This window comes from Schistocerca gregaria, chromosome 4 (genome assembly GCF_023897955.1).
Source record: "Schistocerca gregaria isolate iqSchGreg1 chromosome 4, iqSchGreg1.2, whole genome shotgun sequence".
Classification (NCBI taxonomy): domain Eukaryota; kingdom Metazoa; phylum Arthropoda; class Insecta; order Orthoptera; family Acrididae; genus Schistocerca; species Schistocerca gregaria.
The window spans coordinates 420,071,465-420,095,544 of NC_064923.1; the positions used below are offsets into that span (position 1 = coordinate 420,071,465).

At 36.7% G+C, this 24,080-nt stretch overlaps 1 protein-coding gene across 2 annotated transcripts in view; it reads right to left on the bottom strand.

Annotated features, from left to right (window-relative positions):
- Nucleotides 1-24,080, bottom strand: part of LOC126267160 (GON-4-like protein) — a 177,936-nt gene that overhangs the window by 61,369 nt on the left and 92,487 nt on the right. For both annotated transcript variants that reach the window (XM_049972107.1, XM_049972108.1), the window contains 4 exons: nucleotides 17,765-17,869; nucleotides 3,484-3,629; nucleotides 3,230-3,409; nucleotides 3,018-3,151 (listed from right to left, as the gene is read on the bottom strand). In XM_049972107.1, coding sequence (XP_049828064.1) covers nucleotides 3,018-3,151; nucleotides 3,230-3,409; nucleotides 3,484-3,629; nucleotides 17,765-17,869 — 565 coding nt within the window. The remainder of the gene's footprint in view (nucleotides 1-3,017; nucleotides 3,152-3,229; nucleotides 3,410-3,483; nucleotides 3,630-17,764; nucleotides 17,870-24,080) is intronic.

Here is a 24,080-nt window from a genome sequence, read left to right on the forward strand (position 1 = left end):
TCGCTGGAATGTGATGCCCTCATTGAAACAAGAAAACAGGCATGGCAAAATTGGCAGTCACAGAAAACAGAAGAAAGTAGACAATTTCATTACAGCTAGAAAACTGGTAGATAAAAATATAAAACAGATTAAGAAGACACATGAAAACAAAACTCTCCTCCAAATTGATAATGAATTTGCTAAAAACAACACAAGAAGCTTTTACAGAACTTTCAAACAAAGGTTATCAAGATACAAAGCACCCACCCTCCAATTTCGAGATGTAGATGGGACCATCGCTCACAACAACACGGAAAACTGCAAAATACTAGCAGGTTACTTTGAGAAACTCTTGAATTGTGAACCCATCCTTGAAAAATTTGAATCCATCCCAAAAAACGGTGAGAAGCCGGATTCAGAACCACCGAGGACTGAAGAACTGCAGAAGGTCATTTCAGAACTTAAAAACAACAAGACGTCCGGAGAAAATCAAATAGTGGCCAAGCTACGGAAAAAAGGCTGACAAAAATGCAGTTACATCCCTAAAGTGTGTTTTCGATCAAATCTGGAAAGAAGAAGAGATCTCCACAGAATGGAGAACAGCTCTCATCCACCCTATCCACAAGAAAGGTTTGAAGCCAGACCCCCAACAATTACAGAGGAATATCACTGCTGGATATAACGTACAAGATTCTTTCTAAAGTCCTTTTGAACAGGACACAGCCGCAATTGGATCCGCAAATAGGGGACTACCAGGGAAGTTTTAGAAAGGGTAGAGCGTGTTCGGAACAAATACTAAACCTCAAAAACATTATGGCATACCAAAAATCAAGGGCAAAGACATACGTAATCTCATTCATTGATTTCAAGACAGCATATAATTTGATTGATAGAGAATCTCTATTATCAGTCCTGGAAGAAATGTGTTTGAATAAGAAAACAACTAATATTATAAAAGCAACCCGTACAAATATATTTTCGAAAGTTAAATTTATGGGCGAACTATTGGAACCCTTTGATATAAAAACGGGAGTGCGACAGGGCGATGGGCTCTCACCGTTGCTGTTCAATTGTGCACTTGAGAAAGTAGTCAGAGAATGGAACACAAATATTAAGAGCGGTATAAGACTGGATTGCAAAAAGAAGAACCTGAAAGTAAATTGCATTGCTTTTGCAGATGATATGGCCCTGTTTGCTGAAACAATAGAAGAAGCACGGGAGCAAATCCTTGAACTAAAGAAACAAGCAGTTAAAATTGGTCTTCATACCTCCTTTGAAAAAACTAAGGTATTGACAAACATCACGCACTCATGTAAATAGCTCAAAGTTCAAGAACAGAAGATTGAAATAGTAAAAGAATTCAAATATCTCAGAGAATGGATTAGTTGGAACGCTGGGGAAAGCAAAGCAATAGAATCTAGAAAAAATAAACTTGAATTGGCCTTCCAAATAACAAAAAATACATACAACAAAAAATCCCTTTCCTGGGGGTCCAAAATTACACATTACAAGACAGTGATTAAGCCAGAAGCACTGTATGCAGCAGAAACACTTAACATGGATTTCAAAGGCCAAATGGAGAAACTTGAGCTAAAGGAAAGAAAAATTTTAAGAAAAATCATTGGGCCAAAATTTCAAGACAATAAGATAATATACATAAAAAATGAAACTCTCTACAACAAAATTGAAAAACTTTCAGATTCTATGTGAAAAAGGAGAATTAATTTTTATGGTCATCTTCTCAGAATGAATTCCAACATATTAACTAAACAAATCTTACACTTCTTCCATAACGGAAAAACGAAGCCCAACTGGTTTATAGAAACTGAGAAAGACCTAGTGGAATTACAGATTTCAGAAAATTCACTTATTGATCGAACTGCTAAATTAATTACTAAAGATGAAAACATAAGGTTCCAAGACAAATCCACACAAAATACCAAACCCTTCATCTCGGGAGAATAGAGGAGAAGAAGATCAGAAAGAATGAAGAAATACTGGGCCCTAAGAAAAGAACAACGCACAAAGAAATGATTGATCCAGTGGACCCCAAGGAGGGTGAAACAAAAGAAGAAGAAAACTGAAATTAAAAATTTAAATAGACCCCGACACAAAAAAGCCATATGTATTGCCTCATAAGTTTAATAAAAGTACTAATATTTTAATTCAAACATTGTCACATCTGGGGACCATTAAGAAAATAAAATAAAAACAGGATACATCTAAAAATGGTAAAGTACGACATTTAAATACAAGTAAGGTACTTAGGCAACAAAAGTAAATATCGACATAACAATAATCTTATCATTGAGTCTAAGTCTTAATTACATTACTCCAAAAAATTCACAATACAGACACAACTGTAAATGACGCCTGCCCTCATATGACTGGCCATTCATTTCACCGCATGACTTGCCCTTGTGATTTAATAAAGTGCAAGTTAGTTGCTATCACCAAACCATGCCAGGACATAGGCCTTGTAAGAAACATTAATGAACAAAACTAAGTTTGTACATAATTATGTTAAAATATAATATAAAATAAATAGGGAACTCTACTCTTTAACAATATTAGGCTAATTAAAGGTGGATTGGTTTTCATATTTTATATTATAAGTAATTATAACTTTACCAGCTATTTTGAGGTGTGGACGCAAAACACCCAGGACTGGAACAGATGACACCAAATACAAGAAGCTTGTACCCAGCAATAATGAAAGTATGCTGATCTAGAAAGTATAGCTTCTGTTAATTTCTTTTTATTTTTTTTTAATTACTCAGCAGTCCTACAATGTGACGATGCTTGGATCAAAGTATTACTACTTATATTAAACTGAAAGGGACAATACATATTTTTTTTTTTTTTTACTTTTTCGTGTTTTTTTTTTTTTTTTGTCAGGGTTTTATAAATTTTTAATTTGAGGTTTTGTATTTGCTTTGACTTCCAAGGCACAAAATATATCTTTCCACTCTCAAAGACACTATGTATGAATTTCGTTTCTTCATTAAATCATACAGAACTAAATAATTAATGATTACCTTGTCAAATCTCGTCGCCTATTTTCAGAAGAAAAATACTTTTCCCAATCCTCTATTAAAGCTAAAGCTTCCTTCAGATTTCCAGCATAAAATGCTGATTTTGGATTATTTCCCGATAAATAGGAAAGATTAACCTACAGAAAAAAAGCTCAGAAAGTTACCAATGTACAAAATCTTAAATATGACAAACCAACTACAGATGTGCAACTTACCAAATAATCTTTACATTCTGCTGCATATACGTTGTATTTTGGATGACAGAAAGTCTGCAAGTAGTTCTGTGTAGTTAATTGAACATGTTCCCTCATCTGCTGATCGAGAAGTAGCCGCTGCTCAGATGTTAAAGACACTTGCTCAGAATTAGTTTCATTTTCTTTTGCTGGTGGCTGCACCTTTTAAAAAATTAATTCAAGTCAAGACAGAAGCAGCAGCATTAGTGACGTAACAGCAAAGGACAATTTAATACCTGGTTGTTTGTTATTTTTTTGCTATCATCGTCTTCATCATCACTACTTGAAAGGAAACCTGCCATTTTGAACAGTTCTTTAACAAGTGCATTTACTTCTTTCTTAGAGACTTTCACTGCACGATCTATTCTACACTCTTCTTTCTCTGAAATAATACACACAAACTTGCTTAAATATAGTGATTACTGCTAAGCAATAAAAGTGAATTCTGAAGTTACTAACAGTATTTATTTAGACACACTTCCTCTTCCAGTGCCCAACTATTATCTATATAAAAAATAAAATAAAATCATGTTGTATTATTAAATCGTGAAAGTCTACTATAATGTTATTTTAGGCAAAATAGTATTCTATACGCATTTAGTGTTGGGTACCACTGTTTACTTACTACAAATTTGGTATCGTCATGTAACAATTAGGATTTTTAAGAAAAGGAGTATAATGATATTTTCTAGGTTGAAACTCTCAAACATGAGCACGAAAAAAATTGTGTGTCACATTAACTTTTCGATACTGCATCCAGTAATTTTTGGTTGACAGTACTAAATACAACCTGGTACATGTTCCTTTCAGCAGTAAAAACCAGAGCAATCAAACATAATGACTGCTCTGGTAACGCTTAGCATTTTACAAGCATGGTCATAGTGAAGGGGAAAGCTCTAGCCTTTCTCCAATGCATGCATTGGCTCATCCAGCCAGTTTTAAGATGTATTTCAGTTGACTATAAAATCAGGGTGGAGGTGTAACTTTGCTTCTTTTTACATGAAGAAGGCACCATGGGTATGAAAGTTACACTAAGCCTTACAAAAAGATTATCACCAGACTGTTAAAGGATTTATAAAACTCCAACTAAGTTTCTTAAAGACAATCTGTTTAAAAAAGCTTTGGTATTGTTAATGAAATAATTAACAAAGTTTTAATGTTCACATATTGTAAGTGTATTTTGATAGCAACTGTGTATCAAGACATTACTGAGCAATTTTGTTATATTCATAGTATACAAATAATTTCCTTTCCTACATCCCCAAAATGAAATCTTGTTCATTCTGCTGATGTATGGTTCTGAGAGCCTGTCATTAATAAATGTGTAACAGCTTAAGAACGGTTGGGCTGAAAAGACGTTCTGTTGCAACACTGACTACGTTTCTCTTACATCTATTTTTATATATTCTACATTATTAATGCCAATGAGGATCTTAACTTCTGCTAGGCTGCAGTAATAATTCTAGGTTTGGTGTAACAGTGTAACTGGAACAACTAAGCTTCACTGGCTTTTACATTGCAAAATCTGTCTGCTTTAACTCCCCAAGGAATACTCCTCTACAGTTAGTTGATACAGCAACAAAAGCCATACACTTGTCGCGGAGGTGCACAATTATTCAAAAAACACCTGAAAAAGCAGTAATGACAGTCTAAAGGCGCAAGTGATTTCAATATGTGAAAGATATTACCCCTCAAGGGGCCTGCAACTTTTTATAATATGAGTGGGCACACTGATTTTTGATAAAGTGTGTGTGTGGCGTACTTTGTATACTTTTAAAGACCAGCTGTCTTCATGTTACCAAAGTAAAAATGTATAAACAAAACAAAAGTTTAATCTTAGTTCAATTAAACAATGATAAAATAAACTTATATTATATGAACTAAATCACCATTTCATTAAATAATAATAAAATAAACATTCACTATATCTCACTGTTGCCACACACAACAGCCACCCCACAGTAACGACCCAGTCGAGGCGTTAAACAGCACAGTAGCATCAGATCCCAGCCAACTACTTATTCAATTGCTAATGACCTCATACACAACTGCCTCATTAAGGGATTGTGCTGCTAGCATGGAATCTGGGTCATTTTCTTGCATGGATCGTAAATTCTCTCTCTGTGCTCACTGTTTATTTTGTATTACAGCTGCTCACTTGGACGTATGACAGCACAACTTATCACTCTGTCAGCTGAAGCAATAATAAAGAAACAGGTATGAGCTCACAGTCGTAAAACAACAATCAAATGGTACAAGACAATTTTGTCATTGGCGCACTTTACAGATAGGCACGCCTACTTGTGGGTTAAGCATGGACCACAGGCCCTATTCTTTAATCCTATGGTTGTAACGTAACACTTTAACACAGCTGTTAATGTTTAACATGATCTTTACCTTTTCAAATGAAATATTTTTTTATAACTCATCAAATTTCAAATCTGAAAACTGTTTTGCTCCATCACATCAGGTTTTGAAGATATATTGCTGTGTGTTGTGTTCTTCAGTCCGAAGACACACTTGACGCACCTCTACTTGCCATTCTGTCCTGTACAAGCCTCTTCATCTCTGTCAACAACTGCAACCTACATCCATTTAAATATGCTTACTGCACTTCAATCTTAGTCTCAATCCAAAATTTTTTTCCTCCATTAAAAATTGACATTTCCTTGACACCTCAGATGGGTCCTGCCAACCGATCCCTTGTTTTACACAGGTTGTTCTATAAATATCACTTTTCCCATATTTGACCCAGTACCTCATCATTATTTATTTGATCTAACCACCTAATCCTCAGCAGTCTTCTGTAGCATCATATTTCAAAGGTTCCTGTTCTTTTCTTGTCTGAACTGTTTATTGTGCACACTTCACTTTTGTACAAGGCTACACTCCAGACAAATATATTAAGAAATCTTTTTATGATTTACATTTATCAATATTAACAAATTTCTCTATTTCAGAAATGTTTTTCTTGCTACTTCCAGTCTGCATTTTTTATCTTCTATACTTCAACATTATCAGTTATTTTGATGTCAAATGGCATAACTCATCCACTACTTCCAGTCTCTGATTTTTTTAATCTAATTCCCTCAGCAACACATGATTTAACTTGATATATTACATTAACTTGTTTTACTTTTGTTAACATGTTTTTATAACTTCTTTTTCAAGACACTATCTATTCTGTTCAACTGCTCTTCAAAGTCCCCTGCCATCTCCGACAGAATTAAATAATCGTCAACAAATTTTTATTTCCTCCTCCTGAACTTCCCCAAATTCTCATTGGATTCTTTTACTGCTTGCTCAGTGTACAAATTAAATAATATCAGGGAGAGGCACCCTTTCACAGCCGCTTGTCAACTGTTGGTGCCTGTTCGTATCCTTCGACTCACATACTGGGTGGTTATAATTGTATTGCAGCTACTCAATGGAGGTCCCCTGTGGGCTTTAATTATCATAACACAGTGGAACATGGTAGATATGCTAACAAGTTAATACAGAGCCATTTTCTGCTGGAATAACATTAGTTCCAACTGTGGTCGCTGGCTGCAAATCTAGCCCTGTACACAGTTTGTATGGCGATATCATTTTACAAGCCGTAACTTGAGTGAACAGTAGGGTTATTGAGAAGAAAGACCGTGCATAAAGAGCTGCACTGATGGAAAGGTCTGAGGATAAGCCTGATGTCATTAAGTTATATAAAAAAAAGATAATGAAATTTGAAAACACGGGTAGGTGTGGTGTGGTGTCTGGAAGGGGAAGGCGTCCTATCCAGGAGGAAGTTATTGATGAGGTTGCTGTTGCTGTAAATGATCATTACAGCAGTGCCCCAGGGAGTGCTAGTGTTTGTGCAGTGTCACAAGAGTTTTCCATCACACACTCAACAGTATGGAAACTTTTGAGGTCTACTTTACATAGGTATCCATACAAGTTTCAGACAGTGCAGCAGCTGAAACCTCATGACAAGCAGTAATGTTCTGAATTTGCTCTTGGGCTTCTGGTACAGATCGAAACCGATGATATGTGGCCAGGCAATATTCTATGGAGTGACGAGGCACATTTTACACTATTGGGTGCAGTGAATGCACAGAACTGTTGAATTAGAGATAGTGTTGAACTGTACAAAAAAGAAAAAAAAAATACATACATTCACCATATGTGATAATGTGATATGGGTTCACAAGCACTTTTATTCTCGATCCATTCTTCCTGTATGAGAATACACACAGAGGGCCTGTCAGATCTACTGTGATGTTTGCACATTATTGAGAGCTTCTCATACAGAAAACAAGTCCTGCTTGGGAAGAGTGAAACTGAATGGAAAGCACTGTTTTCATACAAGACCCGGCAACAGCTGATGTCGCTCACCCAGTGAACGATCTGTTTAATGTAAACTTCCACAAACGTACTATCTCTGGTGGTTTTCCAGATGCATGGCCTGCAAGACCACATGACCTCAATCCATGTGACTTGGTTCTGGGAATATCTCAAAGAAGGTGTTTACCATGGGCACTTTTGTCTCTACCTGATCTGAATGCCAGTATACAGAAACATGTTGCTCAGATTCCACCTGAATTGCTGTAAGCAGCTGTTGATCACATTATTTTACAAATGCAGCATCTCACCAACTTCCCTGATGCTCCTATCGAACAAATTGTGTAAGTTGTGATTAATAATAAAATCAGCATTATGACTTTCTCACTTGTTTGACCTTTCTGCCCACATCCCATTCCTAATTCATTACATACGGAAACATTTCTGTAAGCCTTCCCCCACTAGGGCAGCCAATTGCTCACAAACAGCCTCTGATAATATCTTTATAGAAAAGTCCAGTGAACAAAATTATGTTACAAAACCAATAGTTAATGACATGCAGTTCCTTCTGTTAATTGTTAATACTGAACAGGATATAAAATCTGCTAAATCTGAGCTCATGGGGATAATCAATAGGGTAAAATTGATTATTTTAGGACACTCCTCACAGACATTCAATGGACTGATGTTTACAGTGTTCATGGCATGAATGAAAAATATAACACTTTTGCTAATAAAGTGCTTACCTTATTTGAACACTGTTTTTCCCCAAAACTAACCTAGGTTAGAGCAAATTCTACAAAGAAGCCTTAGAGTACTCAAGGAATAGGGGTACCTTGTAAAAAACTATATCTGTCAATCCGAAACAGTTCTGATGTTGATGCTATAGCAAAATATTAAAGACTGCAATACGAACATCAAAGCAAATATATTACAAGGAAAAGATAGTCACTAAGAGTAAAAATAACATTAAGAGTAAACGATTCATTGGTGACAGATGTGTACAGTGCAGCAGAACTTTTCAACAAACATTTTATAACTGTTACTGAAAAGATGGGGTTGTCAGGTTCTGTAGCTGCTGCTATGGAATACCTCAGACCAGACATTTCAAGTAATTTCCATAGTAAGAATTTGAATCTCACTCCCCGAGCAGAAATAATGTCCATCATAAAATCTTTAAAATCAAAAACATCTAGTGGGTATGGCGAAATATCAACAAAGTTAATTACAGAATGTGATTCTGAGTTAAGTAACATATTAGCTATCAGAGTAACAAGTCGTTTATCAGTGGAATATTTCCTGAATGGTTGAAATATGCTGAAGTTAAGCTACTGTTTAAGAAAGTAGATAAAGAAATAGCATTAAATTTCTGTCCAATTTCACCTTATCTCAAATAACATACTGTCGAAGTCACAGTTCAGATATCTAAAGGGTTCTGATATTGATAAGGCTATCTACACTTACAGTGAAAATAGGCTTAATTCATTAGACAAAAAATTGCAGGCAACTGGTATATTTTGCGATCTGTCAAAGGGATTTGACTGTGTAAATCACAATATCCTTTTAAGTAAATTAGAATATTATGGTGTAACAGGAAATGCTGCAAAATGGTTCAAATCTTATATCTCTGACAGAAAACAAAGGGTGTTATTAGGAAAGAGACATGTATTCAGCTATCAGGCATCATCCAACTGGGAACTAATTACATGTGGGGTCCCGCAGGGTTCCATTTTAGAGCCCTTACTTTTTCTGGTGATATCAATGACCTTTCATCAGTAACATTATCAGATGCCAAGTTCGTTTTGTTTGACAATGATTCAAACATTGCAATAAATAGCAAATCAAGTGTAGTCTTAGAAAGATCAGCTAATAAAATGTTTGTGGACGTGAATCACTGGTTCCCAGCCAATTCTTTGTCACTAAACTTGGAAAAAACACACTACATGCAGTTCAGAACTTGTAAGGGATGTTCCACGAGTAGATGCCTAACATACGACAATAAATTCAACTGGGAGGAGCACACCACAGAACTATGAGAGATATAAAAATGAAAAAGCTGGCATACTATGCTTATTTTCATTCCATAATGTCAAATGGGATTATTTTTCAGGGTAATTCATCAAGCCAAGCTCAAGTTTTCCGGGCTCAAAAACGTGCAGTAAGAGTTATATGTGGTGTGAACTCAAGAACATCCTGCAGAAGCCTGTTTAGGGAACTAGGGATACTAACTACTGTTTCCCAATATATTTATTCATTAATGAAATTTGTCATTAAAAATATATCACTTTTTCAAATCAACAGCTCAATTCATGGAATCAATACTAGAAATAAGAATAATCTTCACAAGGATTTAAAGTCATTTACTCTTGTACAAAAAGGTGTGCATTATTCAGGAACACACATTTTCAATAACTTACCAGCAGCCGTAAAAAGCTTAACAACAAATGGAATTCAGTTAAAGAGGAGCCTAAAGGATTTATTGGTGGCCAAATAAGTACTGTAGCAGTTCTATTACATGTTTATTACCTCATAAATAAAAAAACTTTTATTTTAAATTTGGTGCATTAGTGTTTGTACAATGATTCTTTCATATAATGTTCATTAAAAAAGTGACGATCATTCCACTTGGGACCTGTGGAAGATACATTAGCTTACTTGTTTCAGTTTTAAATATTTGTCACGTATTATTGTTTTTATGACATGTTCCACATCCTGGAGAACGTCCTCACTATGGATCAATTGGAATGAAAGTAAATCTAATCTAATCTAATCCACAGTGCCAAATTTGCAACTGGTGGCCGAAACTGGGACTAATTTTTTTCCAGCATAAATCAGCTCCGCATTAAGGCATTAGAATATATGCCAAGTTTTGCTGCCATACCGTAACACAGCCCACACTAGACCTCTGTCAGCAGCTGCACTTTAATTATAACCACCCGGTATCTGCAGTCTGGTTTCTGTATAAGTTGTAGATATCTTTGCTTCCTGTATTTCACCCTGACACTTTCATGATCAATACAATCCAAAGTTTTACCTAACTCTACAAATATTTAAACTTAAGCCTACCTTTCAAAAGTATGTCTTTTAAGATAAGTCACAGGGTCAGTATCGCCTTGTGTGTTCCTATGTATCTCTACACAGAAGATTGGTCTTCCTCAAGGTTGACTTCTACCAGCTTTTACATTCTGTGGATACAACGGATGACAAAAAAAGTGAAGTACCGGTGAGGAGAGGAGGAGAAAACAAAATTTAGCTTGACAGGTTGAGAGAGTATATGATGTTATATCAGTGATTACAAAGAATGTAGCAGTATGACTCCACTTATCAGTATGATGTTACACCCCTTCTGCCGTGCATGCATTGATTCGAGAAGGGTGTCATATAAAGTCATTGTATCCTCTCCTGAAGTAAGCTGCCATGATTGTTGTAACTGGTCCTTGATATCCTGGATACTGGCAATGAAACAGAGTTGATGTCCGAGCTGGTTCCACCCATGTTGTATCAGGGACAGATGTGGGAATCATGCTGGTCATGATGTAAAGTTGTGACCTGAAGTCATACCTGATGACTTCTTACACCATGACACCAGGTGTAACACCTCTGTGCCTCTCCAAAACATCAGGAGAATGGGACCTTTTCCCAATTTGTTGTCATATATTCTGACAACTGTCATCCTGGATAGTATAGAAGTGTGATACATCACTGATCATATTTTGTCAATGATTTTCATAAGCAGTCTGTACTTCTTGATTATGGCACCACCCCAGACACAGCTGTTTGTGTTGTGGTGTTAACAGCTGCTGCTTGTCTCCAACCAATGGTGTGGAGTAATGCAGAGTGTTGTGGGGAGTCCCTTATTTGTTCTCAGATGGCAAGTGCATAAGTGGAAGGATTATGATGTGCTTGGTGCAGTATACAGTGAGTCTCTCTTGTAATCAGACATTATCAGTCATAACCTTGACAATGAGTACGCCTGCCTCACATTCCCACGCAGTCCAATAATGGGCCACTGTCACATCCAAATGTCTCATAAATATGGATATAGCACAATTTGACCAGGTGGCCAAATGGAGACAAGCAATGAGGCTCCTTTCTAACTCTGTCAGGTGCTGATAATGCTGTCTCACTTGAGCACGCATCATGTAACTGTTCTTGAAAATGATCACACAACATCTGACTCTGTTTGCATCTCTTTATATATTTTACCATGTCTCAATTTTACACTAAACATGAAAAATTACAGTATGGTCTGTCACAGGTAATTAAAAGACTAACTGATCACATATCTGCAGAGAGGTATATGTTTACGATGTTAAAAGTCTCCTGGTTGCTTCACTTTTTTTGTCTGACTACGTAATTCAAGATAGTATTTTGCAACCTGACTTTTATACTGCCGATCTGGCAATATGCATTCTTGTTAGCATCTGTCTTCCATACAATAAGAATTATTACAATCTTCTTGAAGTATCAGGATATTTCACTTGCCTTATTAATCTAGTAAACTAGGTAGAATGGTTTTGCCATGGTTGGCCCTCCTAGGAAATCACTAATTCTGAGGATATGTTATGAACTCCTAAACCCTCATCTCAATTTAGATTTTCCAGTGCTCTGTCAAATTCTTGTAATAGTATCTCATCTCCACCTATTTCCTCTTCTTTTTCTCTAATGTTATCCTCAAGACCCCATATATAGGGTGATTCAAAATTAGTGGTACAAAAAGTTCTTATGGACATTAATAGGTGTCTGATGTGGACTCCATTTGTGACACGGCAATGTCCATATGGTTCTGTATTTCCTGATCGACTGCAATATAGTTAACCACTTTGTCTGCTGTAAGTTCTGTGGAAATGGAGATACGCAAACCTTGCCATTCACACATCCACAAAATAAAAAATAAAAATATCTATTGGTGTGATGTCAGATAACTTGGGCAAACCACAACATGAATTGCTCAGAACTCGACCCAGCGTTAACAATCCAGCGTTGTGGAAGGTGTTCACTGAGGTGACTATGTATGAAGTTATGCCAATACGGAGGGACTCTGTCCTGCTACAAAAATAGTTCTGGTAACTTTTCTGTCAACTGAGGCAACAATCAGAGAGAAAGCATATCGAGATAAGTTATACCTGTAATGGCAGGTTCTGCAAAGAAGAAAGGATCAAAGACTCTGTGGTTGGTTATAGTGGCAAAAACATTAAATTTTGGAGAATAACTTCCATGTTCCAGAGAAGCATGCAGGTTTTTTGTACCCAGTATTCTCAAATTACAATTGTTCACTTGGTCACTTGATTGAAATGTGGCTTCATCAGAGAACACTAGTCAGTCTGTGATACCATCTACCTCCATCCATGCTTGAATGCATAATTGTCTCCAGTTTGATTTATTAGCTGGTTTTAGTGCCTGCAACATTTGAATCCCATAAGACTTGAACTGCGATTTTTGTGCAACACACACACACACACACACACACACACACACCCCACTGTTGATTGCAACACATTCACTCCTCTGCTGTCATTATACATGGGCTTTTTTCATATATAGTAAAAATGTTACCCACCACTTCATTCTCAGCAGATGGCTGTTTCTGGTTTTCTTCTTGCATATGCATCCAGCCTCAAATTGCTTTGCCCATGCAACACCATTATAACAGTGTAGCATGCCCGTTTGAACCACGATTACTAATGATGTTTTTGTGTATTCTATGACAATATGCCTTTTTTACAATGGCTGTTACCATTCTGAATACTTATGCCAGCGTTGAACAACAACAACGGTGACTTTCCATTATTTCACTGTTTCCAATGTAAACTGTGAGAGTTAACCTATCAGTCTACATGTGTATTTCTGAAGTAAATAAAATAGAAAGAAACTTCCACATGGGAAAATATATTAAAAACAAAGATTCCAAGACTTACCAAGCGGGAAAGTGCCGGTAGACAGGCACAATAAATAAAACACACAAACACACACACACCTGTCCTTTTCTCCCCCTAAGGTAAGTCTTTCCGCTCCCGGTATTGGAATGACTCCTTACCCCCTCTCTTGAAACCCACATCCTTTCGTCTTTCCCTCTTCTTCCCTCTTTCCTGAAGAAGGAACCATCGGTTGCGAAAGCTAGAAATTCTGTGTGTGTGTTTGTGTGTTTTATTTATTGTGCCTGTCTACTGGCGCTTTCCCACTTGGTAAGTCTTGGAATCTTTGTTTTCAAACAGCATCAAAAACCTGCCAGATAGCCAACTAACATTAAAAATAAATTAAAAGAATTTCTAGATGACAACTCCTCCTACTCATTGGCTGAATTTTTAGACATAAATTAAGGGAAAAAAAATTAAACATTAGTGTCATGAAATATTTTATGTAATGTAATATCTTGTACAGACATCTTTTATTAACCTGACACATTCCACATCATTACGAAGTGTCATATTCATCATCTATGGAACAAGTATTAATCTAATCTAATCTAAAAGCTGATATCTATGACATCCTTATAATGCCCTAATGGAATATCCAGGATTGAACCAAATATAATGATGCGTAACTACTCACCAAACAGAAAAGCACAGAACAAACAAACATGTAGAAAAGACAGACAGCTTAAAAAATTATAAGCTTTCACAGTTGAGATAACCCCCCCCCCCCCCCTTCTCTCTCAGACACAACACACACACAGGTAACAACTATTTACGTCAGTCAGCATCAAGAGACTGTGTGTGTGTGTGTGTGTGTGTGTGTGTGTGTGTGTGTGTGTGTGTGTGTGTGTGTGTGTGTTTGTGTGTGTTTTCTGAAGGAGTTTGTCTTCTGCTCGCCTGTCTACAGCAGAACCACCTTGTATATTTAGTGAGTAGTGATATAGCCCCATAAACACCTGCATAATGGCAAAGGAGAAGGGATGCAAAATAATGACCCAACTTTATTAACTTCTAAACTATTGAACTATAGCCAAAACACACTCAATCGGTCTGAAGATGCAAAAGACATAAACAAGCAAGAAATGTGACAATTTATTAAGCACATGAGAAAAGACAAAACTGTTCAAAACAAAAGGTCAAATTGTTTCTCCACACCATTAAAAGCAATGGTAACACAGTGTCCTTAAGATATGAACAAAAAGAGTTAAGTTAATCTGCAGCTATATTCATACTCTGCAGACCACTGAAGTGAATGGTAGAGGGTAAGTCCCACTGCACAATGTACTGAAGCTTCTTCCTCTTCCATTCACATACTGAGCACAGCAAAAATAACTGCTTAAGTGCCTTTGTGTATGTTGAAATTAATCTAATCTTGTCCTTGTGATCCCTATGGGAGCGATATGTAGATGGTTCTAGTCATCATTTAAAGCCGGTCCTTCAAACTCTGTATGTAGGTTTTCTTGGGATAGTTAACTTCTACCTCCAAGAGTCTGCCAGTTCAGTTTATTTAGCATCTCTGTGATACTTTCTCAAGGGTCAAACAAATATTTGACCATTCATGCTGTCCTTCTCTGTATACATTCGATATCCCCCACTAATCCTATTTTGTATGGATTCCATACACTTGATTATTGTTCTAGATCAGGTTGCAATAGCGATTTGTAAGTGATCTCCTTTGTAGACTGATTGCATTTCCCTAGTATTCTACCAATAAATCGCTGCTTTACCTATGACTAAGCCTATGTGATCGTTCTATTTCACTTAGCTATGCAGTGTTAGAACCACGTATAAGGAGTGTTCAAATGAAAAGATATGAAATGTTGTAACAACCAAACCAATTGAAATTTCCATTTGCTACTTTGGAATAATATAGTGAGTCATCCACGGACACGAAGATAGTGTCGCCACCCTCCCCTAAAAAAATTCCAAGCTGTGCCCTCAGCAGGCAAGGTAATGCTCGATGTCTTTATCGTCATCCAAGGTCAACACTCACTGAATTCCTTGAGCACAGAAAAACCATTGACGGTCACATGTACTGTAAGACACACCGCAGCCTATGCAACTCCATCAAGAGCAAACAGCCTGTGGTGCTCACGGACAGAGTGATTCTGTTCCATGATAACATGCATCCACACGTCTCCAAGGTCACAAACGCAGATTCATTAAGACACTCAAATGTGTGTTGTTTCTAGATTAATACAATCTGGAGTTTCATGGATGTTCATGCTGTTTTTGTTTTTGATAGGATAATAATGGAAGATGCAATGACATACAATACAGTCCTTATGATGCAAATGCATACAGTGATTTTGTAACATGATACCTGAAAAGGAACAGCTTCCCTAAGTTGGCTGTGTCACTATTACAGATTACCATCTCATAAAACACCATGAGAAAAAAAAAGACGTGCCACTGAAGGACCCAGTAAACATCAAAAAAATTATAACTGTAACTGTAGTCATTAATAAGATTGCATAGGATCGATATATTAGATTTTTCACTGCAAAAAGGCACATGTTTCTGCTTGTCAGCCATATATGCAAAAACACTAAAGAGAAGACAGAACACATCAGCTTGTAAACAGGATGAAAACTTGTACCTTATCAAAAGGTCGGCAAAGTGTAGAAATTTGTTCTTTACTTTACTTTCTAGTTTACAAGGAGGGTAGAAACTGTATCTGTAGTACGACAATACCTTATGTTTAGACAGTTAATCATCATGATGGAGTGCTTGTCACAAAAAGAATATGATCCTCGCAACAGTTTACTACCTCTTCTGCTGGACTTCACGAAAAACTGGAGATCAGACAGAATAGAATGCTCACACAATATATAATGTTGGTTCACTCACTTTGAATTAAAGTGTCAATTTTTTTATGGACAGTAACTGAATTAAGTCTTCTGATCACTGAAAATGAAGCAAACACACTAAGAAAGCTACTCTGGTACAGAGAATGATGAAGATGGACATATCCACAGCCAGTTCTCAGACATTCTTTTGCTGGTGTATCATCTTCACAGCCCTGCCTCTGCAACTTTGAGCAGTCTAAACAAATTATAAGGAGAGGAAGAGTGTTCAAGGGTGCAATGACCTGCTTCCTGTTATTTATTGTGAATTAATGCAGTAGTAACATGCTTTATATCTCCCTTTGGGGAAAGGACATTTATTAACTATTTCTGAAGCTGCTTACATAGTTTTTGATTCATGAAAATAGAGGCACTTATTGCCCTTTGCCTATGTTGAAAGATATTCATCACAATGGTTTGGGAGTCAAAACCAGTCAGTACCCAATCTCAAACAGACAAATGTGTTTCGACACTGAGTGGAGCAGTTTTGATATTTTTTCCTCAACCCTTGTTCACTTTACACTGTCAGTGACTGTGGCAGACTGGGTGAGAACTAAGAAATTTTTTGAACTTTGCCACAGAGTTGATTTATTCTTCAAACTACTCTTAACTACTACTACCATGTGTTTCATTCTGTGTTACAAAGGTGGACACATGTGTCATCACAGGTTATAGCACAATTCAAAATTTCCAAACTCTTGTTCTTTTACAGGAGACACAATTTTATCAAATCCTGGGAAAAACACATGTGATTCTTCTATAATGAAATACGGACACATCATTACAATAAACTTTATTCTGTTTATCCCAGTCAAGATTCTCAATAACGATGCATGTGTGCTCCCCATTATGTTAATTCCAGCACAAGTACAATCTACTGTGATTAAGCCATTTGTTGATAACTTCACTAACTCTCTCATAACCTGCCATTAATAATGATGCAGTTTCCGAAAATGTCCACATGGCAATGAAAACTGGGAAACACTCTAAAAGCATTCAGCATGGAAACACACTTCCCTGCTTTTAGTCACCTTCTAACAAATAGATCAAACTGTAGAGACTTTCTCTCAGAGTACGCAGAAAGATGTCTGATATAAGAGATCAATGAACTTCAAAACTGAAATGAAATCTTGCTTCAAATACCCCTCATGCCTGTGTTTATCAGATATTCAAAAAACATTGAAACTGAGCAGTGTGTCTTTCTGATTGTCTGAAAGAATGAACAAGTATCACAGCAGAGATACAAAGGCTGTTATTTTTCATCAAGTTACTTCATCCACTGTTGTTGTTGTGAAATGTTTATTACTACAGTTTAATGTAACTGAATGACAAGAAAATCTCATTTGTGATTTACAAAAATTAATACTGCTGCTGTTGCTGTTGTGTTTAAAGTTGGAAACAAAGCAGAATAAATAGAGATATATGAACATATGATTTCTTACTATCTTCTTTCTCCTCTTCCATTTCAGCCTCTTCCACATCAGCTAGAATGTTGTACTCTGGGTCAGCTTCTTCATCATCATCCACTGTATTGTTCATATCTGGCACTGAAAACATACCAGTATCAGTACCTTTTATACTGAGAGAGAGAGAGAGAGAGAGAGAGAGAGAGAGAGAGAGAGAGAGAGAGAGAGAGAGAGAGAGAGAGCTACTTGATACTGCAACCCAACGTATTCAAAGGAGATGTGTTTAAAGTGGCCTCTGGATTGGATTCAAGCACTTTCATACAGCAATGTCTCATAAATCACATGGCATGAGCTAACAGAGATAATTACACCATAATTGTCTCCATAAAGAAAGAAGAGTTCATGCAAAAAAGAAAATGAGCTATCTTAATTCTACGGATCACCAGAGTAGAATGTGTCAGCACTACCAAATTATGCTCCTGACTCAAAAATACTAAAATTCATGGACACTTAACATCACAATCTGAACCCATGACAGAAATCTGCTGAAGATTTATAACAGTTCAATGACAAAAATTGGATCAAATTATATAAAAATAAGGAAAAAACACTTCAATCAGCCACGATTTCATCAAGTGAAGAGTGGAATTATAAAATGTTCTAAGTACCATTTCTTCACAAAACGTGATTTCAGTGGTACTGTGTTCTCAGAGCTCTTTGGAATTTCTTTGTCCAAGTGTTAAATCATGAAGAGAATGTTTCAGTTATTCATTGTTAGATTAGCCTTGGGCTTCGTGTCAAGCAGTGCTTCCCTCTGGAGATCCACATGTCATGCACCAAAGTCACCTCCCTTTAATTTAGGATGGTACGAAGAGAGAACATACAAGTGCTGGAGTGACTACAGCTTTTTAAGGTGCGGCAGAAATTTTGCAATTATAGAGAAACAAAGAAAGGTAAGTAAGGCCTTTCTCTGCACAATTTATGCCTGATTGTTAAGTCAAGTAAAGCTATAAACCAATTCCATCTACATCTACTGCATACACACACTGCAAATCATGCTGGAAAGTATGTTGTACCCAGTGGTGGCTTGTGCTAAATTTTACCTGTGTGCGCTGCAATGTGGTGGCCTATAGCCTTTTGACTTACAAGGGTAGTACTCATAATTAAATTGAATATATTAATTTTACACATATAAACTGAACTGTTTAAATATATTTAAATTTTATAATTAACCATTTAACATTGCATGGACTAAAATAAAATGAAAGAACAAAGACTTTGAACCAGATGGAATTGAAGCCCAGCCACCAAATTGCCAATCTCTGCTCATAACCACTCAGCTATCATGATGTTCTAAGTTCTCCCTCTCAAAATTTCCTCATACTTTATTTGTAAATCTTTAGAGGGCATTTAGCTCTCATTAGAAACACCATAGGAACTTGAAAGGAGCATCTACCTACTTTTATTCACATAGCTTGAGCCGAATTGGTGAACTTTGTCCCACACTCTCATGTCGTTAGATTTACATTTGGAGAAGATCTACCTAACTCTTTAAATCTCACTTTTGCCTCCTGTTATCTACCAGAGAAGGGCCTCTTTAGTAGATCATCAATAGAAAACACTTTCTTACTAAAACAAGGCAACCTTTTCCACATTAGCTGCATTAATTTTACTTGTTCATAGTTAGTTTCAGCTTACCAGGCCATTCTAATAGAAAACTATGTCTTATATATTGAAATACCAGTATCTTGAAATTTGTGTTTTCTACTCGTTTTGGTTCACAAATGTTGTCTTGTTGGTTTGACAGCTTGACATTCACAAAGGTTGAAACTACTCAAGAACAAACAAAATTAAGACATCAAAATTGGAAAATGCCACCTTCTTTTAATAAATTCATTTCTGTGGTACTCACCCTGAAAAAAAAAAATCTTCCCTACTAAATTTGCTCGTATACTTGCCTTTTTTTATGATTATCATAGGCTTTTGACTTACAAGGGCAATAATCATAACTAACGGAATATATTAATTTCATGTATTTAAATCAAATTGTTTAAATATATTTAAAAATTGTAATTCATTGTTTAAAATTGTGAGGAATAAAATAAAAATGTTGGTAGCATCAGTAATCAAAACCGGGTCAACAAATTGCGAGACAGCTCCGCTAACCACTTGCCCACGAAGCCATTACTGCAACCACTCCTCAAAAAACCCTTATACTCTATGCCTGCACATTATGTTGCAAGCAATTTCAAAGAAAAATGTTGGTCTGGTGCTGCAAGCAATCTCGCACTCAAAGTACCAGCAGGGATAATGTTACATCAGAGCATGCCCAGTCAAAAAAAAGACAGCTGTGTCCCTTCTCTGAGTTGACAGTAGTGCAGCTGACAATCATTTCAGCACTCAGCACTGATGTCTAATTATCATGGAGAGAGCACTACAAAAAGTTTTCATCCATTTTATTTGCACAATAGCATGCATTTGAAGAGAAGTGGGAAAATTTTAGTGCAATTTCGGTTCGCATTTGAAGAGAAATGGTGTAATTTTAGTGCAATATTTACAGTATGAAGTAGCACATGATAACTGGCCACCACTGGCTGTACTGATACTAGTAATGTCTCTTGCTGTTCCAATCACAAATAGAATAAGGGGAAAAATGATTGTCTATATGCCTCTGTAAGAACTCTTAACTTCTCTTATCTTATCTTATGTTCATGGTCCTTACATGAAATGTATGTTGACAGCAGCAGGATCATTCTGCAGTCAGCTTCAAATGCTGGTTCTCTAAATTTTGTCAGTAGCGTTGCTTGAAAAGATCATCATCTTCACCCCACATGGATTCTTACTTGAGTTCACAAGGCATCTTTGTAATGCTTGCATGATGACTGAACTTATCGTGACAAATCTCTTGGCCTCCTTCTGGACTGCTTCAACGTCTTCCTTCAATTCTACCTGGTGGGGATTCAAACACTCGAGCAGTATTCAAGAATGAGTTGCACTGGTGTTCTATATGCAGTCTCCTTTTTAACCTCACTTTCCTAAAACTCTCCCCATAAATTGAAGTCAACCGTTCGCCTTCCCCACTGAAATCCTCACATGCTTGTTCAATTTCATATCACTTTGCAACATCATACATAGATGTTTAACACTGTATCAAGTAGCACATTACTGATGCTGAATTCAAACATTTCATGACTGTTTTGCCTGTTCACCTTGTCATTCAACACCAACTACAAATTGTGTCGAAACCATCTTGTATCCTCATATAATATTATGAAAAGGAAAGTTGCTACTCACCATATGGTGGAGATGCTGAATAGCAGATAGGCACAACAAAAGGACTGTCACAAATAAGCTTTCAGCCAACCAAGGCCTATTAGCTTATATTGTGACAGTCCTTTTGTTGTGCCTATCTGTGACTCATCATCTCCGCTATATGGTGAGTAGCAACTTTCCTTTTCAGAACATTGTTACATTCCATCCTAGATTTTCCAGTGTTTGATTTTTGTATCCTCCTAGTCATTCAACAATATCACCTTCATGTAAACCATAGCATCATCAGCAAACAGCCGCAGATGAAATTACAATGTATACAAATAACTTTGCTGATTTTAAAGATGCCATTGAAATATGTTTGCCAATGCAAGCATGTAATATCTCCAAATGCAGTATGATCAAAATGTCTCATACTCATCAGTCTTAAATACCTATTAAAAATTCTTACTCTGAAACAGAAGAAAGGAAAAGGTCAATATATTCAAAAGACGAAAGACAATGGCTGATATATGTCATGCCGTACTTCATCTGGAAGACTAGCCATGTTTATTAGCTGCAAAACAGAAAGATGTTTTGACAATGCTGCAATTTCTTCCTCAAATCACAGGAAGTTCTACAGTAAACCTTAGACATCTGATCCCAAGAATGGCATTGTGCAAGAAATAGAAGTCAATACGGAGAGATTTTTCCCCATTAATTTAATTATTTTATTTTCTTGCAAAATATTAAAAAGAAATGAGAATTTTTTTATTACAGTTCTACTAGTTACAACATTACTGTTGTATTTCTCTACTTGTACTATCACAAATAAAAGATAACCTCAGTATTAATGGCACATGAAACAAAATTTGTCACATTAGCACTTAGAACCAGTCAGTTCCCTGGTATGGCTCTTAGAATATTCATAATAAATTACTTATTTTTTAATTTGTCTAACTGTTTTTTTTTTTTTTTTTTTGCAATAATAAGGCAAGCAGCATAATTCTGTGGTATAAGAATACCTTTTCAATTTTCTGAATGTAAATAAGTTAGGTACAAAAGCAGATCCATTGTTTTTTGTTTCTTCCCACAAACATGAGGTTTAACACTTAGAATGTTTAACATTGTGGCCTTTGTTGCCAGAGACTGCAGTCATGTGTGTATGTGTGTGTGTGTGTGGGGGGGGGGGGGGGGGGGCGGGGGGAGTATTTTTGATGAAGGCCTTGCTGGCTGACAGTTTAAATTGTGAGAGTCTTTTTGTTGTGCCTATCTGCGACTCATCATCTCCGCTATATGGTGAGTAGCAACTTTTCTTTTCATAATATTGTTACATTCCATCCTGAATTGTCCGCTGTTTGATTAATGTTTGACATTTGCATTCTTCAGGTGAACAGTTCATTAACCCTTATCAGTGTATATTGCATATGAAATAACAGATGTTATATACGGGGTCCTGAGAAAAGTGTTATAAAAATCTTAATAAAAGAGGACAGAGCACCAAATTTCTATATAACATACCTTCACGGTTGAAAAATGAATACATGTTCGAAGGTGCTGGAAATGACCTCCACCCACCTATATCGAAATTTCAGAAGGATGCTGCATGTTTGTGAATGGGACCATAATCCTCTGCCATGGAAAAATTATTTCCTTTGTCCCCAGCTTCGTCACCAAGCCCTGAATACAGTATTTAGCGGTAGCGGTTTATATTCATCACCAAAATACTCCAAAAACTGTCAGTGACATGTCTTAAAGGCACCACTCACCCAACACTGTTTCACAAGGAACACATGCTCTTTCATCGAATACAGATACACCATCATAATCAAATAGCAATGGAAAAAAAGAAGTCACATGGAACACCACAAAGTAAGCCACACTACACTGAAACACAGGACTTACACACAGCTCATAGAACCTCACTGTTGCCACATTTGACAAGTTACACGAGAACATTCACTGGGAAATCCAAAAATTCACACACAACACTTTGGCAGCAACATTCACAAATGTGCAACACTGTGTTAAGCAGTGTACGAGATCTGCTCAAAAAATTTTGGAAGTTTCGCAATTTTGCGACAATGGTGTGTTGGAGCGAACAGCGTTTAGCATCCCTGCACACACCTGTGTTTAATGTGGAACTGCTGGAAGTTTCATTGTTGTATGTCTGTTATTGTTAAGTGCTGTATTGAGTAGAATATTGTGTCGCACAGTTTGTGAATTCTGAGACGACACAGTTAGAAGGGCAATGCATCTGATTTAATTTGAAAGAAACTCAAGAAAACCTTTACAGAGACTCACCAAATGATGCAGGAAGCCTATGGTGATGAGTGCCTAAGCTGAATTTGGTAATAGGAGTGGTTCACATGGTTTAAAAAAAAAGACTGAACGAAAGTTAAGGATGACCCTCTTTCAGGATGCCCTTCCACGTCTACCGAAGACACTCATGTCAGGAATGTCAACGAAACTGTCTGTGCATGCCAACTGAAGACTGACTGTTTTGTTTTGTTTTGTTTGTTTTGTTTTGTTTCAGGGTGAAAAAACAAGTAAGTTCAGATGCACACATATCAGAACCATAGAACCTGAAGACAAAAATGGAGTTAAAAGTGACTACACATTAAGCCCAATAGACAGAAGGAAAGACAGCTCAAAACAGGGACTTTCTCTTGGTGAAAGGGGTATAAAATATGCCATACAGACAACAGAGGTCTTGAACTAAAGATTAAATGTTCTTCACCATATTGCTATGATGGATAAAAAGCAAAATGTAGTCAACAGCCTGCACCTAGTTAGCTGAAACAGCCAATAAATCAGAAGGAAAACATAAACTAAAATGTAAGTGGTTAAAAAATGGGGAATTCCATCAGGAAATGGTGAACAGTCAAAAGTTGAGGACAATGAGCACAAAGTGGAGGAGGATCACCATGTAACAGATGGCAAGGCTAAAAAGACAGTGCCCAATATGCAAGCTAGCTAAAATGATCTCCTAGTGGCAAGATGGCCAGAGGACTTTGGCCAAGCCGTTGGAAGTGGTTTTATTCCCAAAAGCCTGTTTCCACAAAGGGACGACCAGTGGCAATGCCAAGATGACACCACCTGC